The following is an 8,487-nucleotide window of genomic DNA, read 5'->3' as shown; positions in this document are numbered from 1 at the left end:
TCTCAGGAGCGCAATTTGGAGTGGTAGCAGCACCTGCTTAGAAGGATTGCACAACTAAAGCAAGAACACAGGAAAGGAGCTCATGCTACAGCCAAAAAATTACATCCTTCTCAGAATATCCTACCTGTCCAATTAGATGACTTGTGCCCATACAATGGGGACATCTACTTCTTTTTCATCTAACCGTTATAATCCTCAGAAGTCAGATGTTAGATCAGATGGATGGGATTACTGGATGAGTGTAAAATTTTCCATTCAAACCAACCCACGACGGGGCCCACAGAGGAATGGTCTGAAAATCTTGTGGATGTTATAGAATTGCAAGCATCATATTGAAGGTGGGGTTCAAAAATAGTTATTACAATCATAATTATCATCATCTAATCCTTGTCCCAACTATTTGGGATCGGCTACATGAGTCATGTTCCACCATTCCACTCTATCAAGGACCATATCATCAGTTAAAGATAGTTATTACAATATGGACATAAGTGGATGAAAAGCTATGGATGGCATGGGTAACAGAGAATGAGAATTTCACGTAGCATTTCGATACCCAAGTGAACTGCATTAAGAACATTTAGTTTAACCAAGAGAGGAAATGGCAAACGTTAATGATGTTTTCTAATAATCAAGAAAGGAAGTAGCCCTCGAATTGCAGTCACATTCCTTTCAGGTCCAACTTGAAAGTATTGAAATTGCAATTTTCCTGCCAGAACCTCAACGATAATGCTAAGGGCATGTTTGGGTGCCACTTAAAAGTGATCATCTCATTTTGGTTGGTATCAACCATGTACTAGACATCATAATTTATATAAATTGTAGGTTATGTTTTTAAACCCTGCCAAATAAAGAAAAAAGAAGAAGATCTCTAATAGATAATTAGGATTAAATAAAATGAAGAATTCAGTTTTATGTGGCACCCAAACAGGCCCTAACAGCATTAAATTTTGGTTAATTCCAGCTCATTAAATTAATAAGTGCAATTTGATTGGATAGTGCATTCAAACATAGCCAATAGTAGATTAAAGTGATCACATCGTACCTTACTAAAGACAGATGTCTACAGATGTGAAGGTTATGTCATATCAAAGAAACCGGCAAAAAGGGAGTGAGGAGCTACTTCTTGCTTGAGTTCCCTTCATCTGGCCTGGGAATTCTCTTGTACTCATAGCTGTTTATGTCTACTTTCTGCTGCAAAGCCTAAAAATAAAACAACCACACGCGATCAGCAAAAGCTACGCAAAGGCTCTACTTGCATCAAATCTATAGGCAGCATACTCCTTACCTTCAGCTCTTCCTCCAATGAAATCTTCTTTGGCTTATAACCATCTACAGGTCCTGTTCTCGAAAGTGCTTTCGTAGTCTCTATGATTTCCCACTCATGATCATCCTTTACCTTGGCCACTTCTTTACTGATCCACAAAGATAAATTGCATTTCAGAAGAAACACAATTAAGCTAGATATGTCAGAATGCTTAGAACCGTGCTCTTTACTGATCCATAACATGTGGCTTAATGCATGTCAGTCCAAACTATCCAAATTAGGGGTGTCAATGGCTGGGCTCGGGCCTGCCAAAATCAGAATTTTGAATATCCGAAACAGTTCAAAATCCAGGCTGAGACCAACCCTAGGCTCGGCCCGTTGACAGCTCTAATCCGAATCATGGGCCCCATTATGGGTGGGCATGAGTTGCAAGAGCCACATCTTGCACTGCTCAGACCATCATCTGTCCATTCAATGGCATTATCAAATAGACAGTTACCTTACCTATAGTGTATTGCTGATCATAGCTGTGATGTTTATTGTATAAAATCACAAGGGTAATGTATCAGACATTACAGTGGCCATTTTAAAAAAAAAAAAAAAACCTAAGGAAAATGTCACCTCGGACTGTTGTTTCTATTAAATCGGCCATAACAAATGACGTTATGGTCCATAATGGACTAAGCACCTGAATGAAATGAGCCAGTATATGTAATTAAAAAAATAAAAATAAATAAAAAATCCTAGAACATGTTCTGAAGCTACACGCCCTTTCTTTCTAATTTGGGTTTCAGGATAGTAACAAGTTCCTATCCTAAAACCGAAAGTAGAAAGAATGGGATTAAAAAGAGTGGGTGTGGATATCAGTTCCCTTTCAAATTTTTAAGAAAAATGATGAAAAGAACCCATTGATTGCAACCTACTTGTTAATTGTAATCAACCTATGTAATAGACTATTAGATGGTGCTTGATTGTAATAAGCCTATGTAACAGACTATTACATTGCACCTGTGAGAGTTTTATGCTCTCATAGCCAGTCCCCTGCCCCAATAAAGGAGGACGGTTAATGCAGGACATGAAATTAACCATGGAGTGCAAGAAATCAAGTTTGTGATTATGCCAATATTAAAAAGTAACAAAATTCTACATCCTACATACTATCAAACATTCAAGAAGGGGAATCTATGGGGGTCCAAGCCTACACAACCATTAGGGTTGGATCAAATAAAATTATAAGCCAAACAAGTCCAAAGGAGTATAATAATCACCCATTCTTGCATAGGATTGTTCTCGACTCAAGAGATTCACTAAGTTTCAATTTAGGGGAAAATCTAGGGTTTGAAAATTGGGAAAATTTGAGATTTGAGACCCTTTTGGGTTATGGATTTTGGATTATGAGGTTTTCTAGATGACGGTTAGGGATCGGTCAAGGTATTCGAGGGTATAGGAATTGATTTAGCAATTTACAGATTTAACGATTCCGTTGTACCACATATTGATCATGTTTAAGAGTGAATATTAGGGATATATCCGAAGGGGTTTAGGTAGATGATTAATGGGGGATTCTATGGGGAGGTTTTAAGGTAAAAAACAAAAAAGAAACAAAGGGGAAAAGAGGACCTGGATTGGGCCATGCACGCTGGACAGCAGGTTGGCCTGGATGCACGTGTATGACTGGACGTCCGTATGTGTGTGGGGCCCACAAAATCAGGAAAAGACTCCTAAGTTAGGATCGGCCAAGGGTGGGTTGTTTCAATACCAAAAATTACTTCGATCCGGCACATAGTTTGTGCATAGTACTCCACCGAAGTTTCAGCCCCTTGGGTGCACCAGAATCTGAAAACATTCTTGTGTACTGTAGCAGAGGATTTTGATGCGAAAATTAGTGAATCTGATGATGGATGGGGTATTGAGGATGATACATAAGATGCGGAAGAAGATAGTGATGATTTGGAGGGGATGTGGCTTCGCACCATGATAGTTAACCATTCAAGGAAGGGAGAGTTTCGCACCCAATTTGATCCTTCAACTCAATGTGAGAGAGAGGAAGAAATGCATGATTTTTTTATTCATAATATCATGAGAGTTCATACATGGGATTGCTTTATTTATAAGAAAATCTTAAATCCAAAAAGACAAAACTACCCTTGCGCCATGTGCACGCACTAAGACCAAAACTAAAATAAATAAAATAACTAATCTAAGCAATCAAAGCCGTTCATGATGTTTCTGATAATAAAAATAATCAAAACTCAAAATCCTAAATCATCTAAAGTGTTGGGCCATGATCATGAGATCCGATGGCAGGATCTATGTAATGATCGAGTCCACTCCAATGCTCCATAACGCAGCCCCCTACTTATGGGGTCCTCCAAAGATGTCGCCGTCGATCCAAATCGAAAATAGGGACCGCCTCCTCCTCGAATATGCACGTAGAGGGGGCGTGTGCATGATGTCCCCATCAACGGTTAGGTTGGCAGTGGGCGTCAAATTTATACCATAACTTCCAACGTGAATCTAAACAACAATGAAGAAAAATGATGAAAAGATTAAAAAGTATTTAGAAGTGAAGAAAAATACAATACATTCAAATCAACCATAGTCTATCACTAAGTTTTTATCGATTTATGACAGTCCATAACATCACTACACAGTAACAAAAACTACACGGAGCATCCATGTGCAATATCATCTCTACACAGTAACAGAAACTACACAGAGCATACATGAGTCACAGAATTCATGTATGAATTGAGTCCAATTCATGTACGGATTTGTGAAATAGCATTCAAATTGCATCACGAACAATTTTTCATGAAATTCAAATCATATAGTAAATAATACAATTTTAAGATGACTAATGGATAGTGATAGCTTGCCTCCCATGTAAGAGATGACCAAGGCCAACTGTCCCTAGCACAGTGAGTGAAATGAATGGAAGCCCGTATCTGATAAACGGATACTTCCTGCCCCATCTTTTGAATCGAGCAGCAGAATGCTGAATTGTAGCGCGGGAAACTACTGGATCAACCTTCTTAGCAGACTCCGTTGTCATTTCAGACATATTCATAGTAGATCATGTGAACCTATATTCAATGTCCAAATATTAATATAGTCGATCGATGATGGGAAGAGAATTATCAGAAATATCCTTATGTGGAACTTATATGAAGGGAAAAAAAAGTAACATAGTTATTCACGTAACAATTAACAAATCATCATTAGTCATATTGACCACATTACTTCCATAAAATAGTCTTCATGCTGTCCATGAAATTGCTATCCCAACTGGAAAAAAAAAGCCCTCATAAACCAAAGAATTGGCCCAATTGAATATGATCGATTCACAATATTTCCAAAATTTTCTTTTAATTCCAGCTATAAATTTTCTTGTGGGAGATTGTAGACTTCTTTTCTATAGGACTGTTTGGATTGAGATAAATTGTAGGAAAGGAAAGAGGGTTTCTCAGTTATACCTGCTGTCAAGCTGTTTCAATGACTGAAACGACAGGAAATAGTGAGAAATTGTATTTCCAATGTAGCTAATTTTCTGACAAAATCTCCAAAATATTTTCCCACCCTCCGGCCTTGGAAACTGTATTTCCTTTTCCACATTTTCCAACTCATCACTAGTTATACCCATACCATTTCAAAGGCAGCGATCGCCTATTTTCTTCAAAAGTTGGGGGCACTTGTATTGAATAAAAAGATCCAGAATGCTGATCTGGTGGGCCCATCATAAGACAGGTCGTGCAACAAAATCTTCTTCATTAGATATAACTGTCCATGTAATTACTTGCAAATGGACGGCAAAGAACAGATAGGACTAAATGTCTATAATTATTTGAAAAAATGTCCTTCAAATAGATGAACGTGATCATACTTGTAGCATGGACCATCTATGATCAAGACTGCAAAATGAGCGATTTGTATCTCCAGCAAGTGGGTCATCCTTGTACTAATTTTGAGCCGAAAAATAGTTGGATGTGATTTCTAGACTATGACCATCCAAAAGATAGTTTGTGTATTTGAATTGAAGGCAGGTGCAGTTATGTACACCAAGGCCCGTTGCTCAATTCTCTACATTCATACGCTGCAAATTGCATCAATCGAACATAGCCCACACACGTGTATAAAGCAAATCCTCCGCACCTTATATTCCTTGGTACATCAATAAAAGATCTAAGCCATCCATTGTGTGGATTCACTGTGAAAAACATGCACGTTTGCTTATCATGCGGCCCATGATTTAAAAAAATAAATGGACAGCATGGAAAAACAAAGTTTTGAGTCAAGGCACACACATGCCAGTATCTACTTGATGAAAGGCTTGGATCACACCCTGAGAGGCACTACAGAGTGGACACTAATTTATATTAATAGTGGAAACATGGAATGGAGGTGGGAATAGCCAACTAACCATGCTTTTTTGCACCCATTTCTGCAAAGTATTCCAGATATGCCATCATCCATCTTCACTCGGTATGTGACAAATGTGCTTGTGTGCTAATGTGCATATGTGCTGTCATCTAGCTTTAAGGGCCCACATGCCCAAGAAATTTTGCTCAGTAAAGTTTTGTTTTGCCAAACAGCACATCTTGTAACAGGCCCTTTTTGGGGGGCAAAATCGAAAAAACAAGCAGGGGAAATGATATTTTCTTTCCCATAATTTCTTGGAAATTAAGTTTCCTAAGAAATATTATTTCCTTTCTCATACTTTCCACGAATCCGAACAGACCCTAAAGGTTCAATCAATGTTCATAGAATAGCTAAAACATCTGGAGAACCTGTATGATCTGACTTGAACAAAATTGTATTTAGGCCATTTCTCACTAATTGCACTATGAGGAGATTAAGATTTATGTCATTGCATTGTTGTTCATGGGATTCTCTACCAAAATTCAGTATAACAATTTCCATACCCATGCCATTTCTCCCTCGAAAAACTTTTTCTTTGAAAATTGATAATTTTATTCCATTAAAATTAGTGTTTTAAATAGCTTATGCTACGTAGTTAGCATAGCTTTCACGTAGCTCATGAAAATAGCTTAAGTCACATGTAGCCTACGCTACACGCTAATTATCATGCTCTACATGCTACAGCCTACATTACAAGCTATGTAGCTTACACTACAAGTTATTTTTCACTAAACATCAAAATTAATAAAAGTCATAAATGATTTGTTATGTTTTTCTATTTTTTTAATAAAATTAGTTAATGTTTTCAATGATTTTAGTAAATAAAATAATATAAGTAACGGTATCTTAAATATATATATATATATATATATATATTAAATAGGTTCCTTGCTATTTCTTTATATTTATACTTAATCTTTGCCTAGTTTTCCCTATTATTTTAAGATGTGTTTGGTTGCACCAAATCTCATGGTGATGAGATCACTTAGTTGGGCTTAGTCTTCATGATGTACTACTATTTTAATTAGTGTTATAAATAGTAAATAGGGGCCACATGATGGTTAGATCCACCCTACTGAATTGGGCAGTGGGCCACACCATAGAAAACAATAGCCAACTGTGATCTACCCAAGAAAATCAATCATATCCAACCATCACATGGGCCATGCCATAGAAAACAATGCACAACCACCCAAACACTTGCACTGAAGCATGGTGGCCCATGTGATGGTTGGATGGGTTGCATGCAAGGTATTCCATAACAGTTATGGCCACCACCATTACCTTTACGATATGCGTCGTAACGACTGTAACGGTCCCCATAACGGCCATTACGGACTCTCTGTTTTTTTTTTTTTTTTTTTTATTGAAAGGAAAAAAAAACTCAAGAAACCCGTCTCTGCCCTATAATGTTGAAAAAAACAATCCAAAAAACCTATATTTGCCATGTAGTAGACCATTACGAGGCTGTTACAGCCTTTACAAGGGACGTAACGGGCCGTTAATGGTGGTTACAAGTCATTTTTTTTCCATAACGGCTGTTACAACCTTTACGACCCTGTAACGTGTAATGGTTGCCACTGTTACCTTTACGTAACAGCCTTTACGGCACACCATGGTTGCATGCCATGCCATACACACAACAAAGCATAGTTGATGGACGGGGTAGCTTTATGTTAGTAAAACTATGCTAGCGAGATAACTAGCATGGAATGCCCATTAAACAAATAAGACTATGAATAACCATCCAAAAACCTCCAATTCATTTGTTACCCATGTGATGGTTGGATTAGACTGATTTTTGAGGCGCCCAACTTTCATGGCTAGAAAACCTTACTGAACAGGTTGGATGCTATTACCAAGCGTTAAAAAATCAGATGTTAGAATTGATACATAAATGGTTTTGACAACGAGTAGTGACCACGACTCTCATAGTCTTATTCGTTTAATGGGTGTTCCATGCTCTCTCTCTCTCTCTCTCTCTCTCTCTCTCTCTCTCTCTCTCTGTGCCCAGTGGGCGGTTTCGGATCCCTGACTGAGGGGCCCACCGCGATGCACTTTCCTTACATCCACACCGTCCATCCGTATTGAAAGCTCATTTTAGGATATGACCCAAAAAATGAACCTGATCCAAATCTCAAGTGGGCCACACCGCAAGAAACAATCTTGACTGAATCCCTACCATTAAAAACTTCATGGGGTCCACTGGAATATTTATTTGCCATCCATCCTGTTGATAAGGTAACAAAGACATGGATGAAAAGAAACCACAATTACACCGTTTCCAGGCCTGGCTTCGAGTTTTTTAAACCCTACGGTGGCGTTTGGACGTGCTATTGAATTGGATTGCAATATGAAACTTTCTAGGGTTTCTGCAGACATCAGAGAATAAGATGAAGAAGAGGAACTTACTACAACACGAGAAACGCAGGAAATCGGCTTCAGCTGCAACGAGATTTTCTCGAGTTGAAAACTTCATGAACTGATTCTTCTGAAAAATGAAATCCCTCACTTCACACGCGAAGACGAGTTGTACGTGTGCGGCAGATTGAGTCCTTCCCCCGCCGCCTGGACGGACTCAATCCAGGCAGGGGCTATGTGGGGTCCATCGTGATGTATTTTTTAATCCATGCCGTCCATCCATTTTGAAAGATCATTTTCGTCATGATCCCAAAAAAGAAGAAGATCCAAGACTCAACTGAAACACACCATAGGAAGCAGCGATGATAATGACGCCTACCGTTGAAATCTTCCTAGGGCCCACCGTGACATCTATTTTCCATCCAACCTGTTCATAAGGT

At 38.4% G+C, this 8,487-nt stretch overlaps 1 protein-coding gene across 3 annotated transcripts; it reads right to left on the bottom strand.

The window, feature by feature from the left end:
- Nucleotides 1-288: 288 nt before the first annotated feature.
- Nucleotides 289-8,239, bottom strand: LOC131240361 (uncharacterized). 3 transcript variants are annotated; one of them, XR_009168720.1, is made up of 5 exons: nt 8,099-8,239; nt 4,147-4,353; nt 1,289-1,415; nt 1,046-1,203; nt 289-565 (listed from the first exon to the last, which is right to left on the bottom strand). XR_009168720.1 is itself a non-coding variant. In XM_058238533.1 (5 exons), the coding sequence occupies exons 3-5, from the start codon at nt 4,335-4,337 to the stop codon at nt 1,120-1,122; spliced, it is 402 nt and encodes a 133-aa protein (XP_058094516.1). In that variant the 5' UTR covers nt 4,338-4,353; nt 5,327-5,474; nt 8,099-8,186; the 3' UTR covers nt 289-1,119. The 3 variants fall into 3 exon arrangements, 2 of the variants coding, with proteins under 2 accessions (XP_058094516.1, XP_058094515.1); XM_058238533.1 differs by adding an exon at nt 5,327-5,474 and having other exon boundaries at nt 289-1,203; nt 8,099-8,186; XM_058238532.1 differs by having other exon boundaries at nt 289-1,203.
- Between the last annotated feature and the right edge of the window lie 248 nt (nt 8,240-8,487).

The sequence above is a fragment of the Magnolia sinica genome, chromosome 3, assembly GCF_029962835.1.
Source record: "Magnolia sinica isolate HGM2019 chromosome 3, MsV1, whole genome shotgun sequence".
Taxonomy (NCBI): Eukaryota; Viridiplantae; Streptophyta; class Magnoliopsida; order Magnoliales; family Magnoliaceae; genus Magnolia; species Magnolia sinica.
Note: the sequence above shows the minus strand (reverse complement) of the source record. Positions and strands in the feature narration are given on the sequence as shown.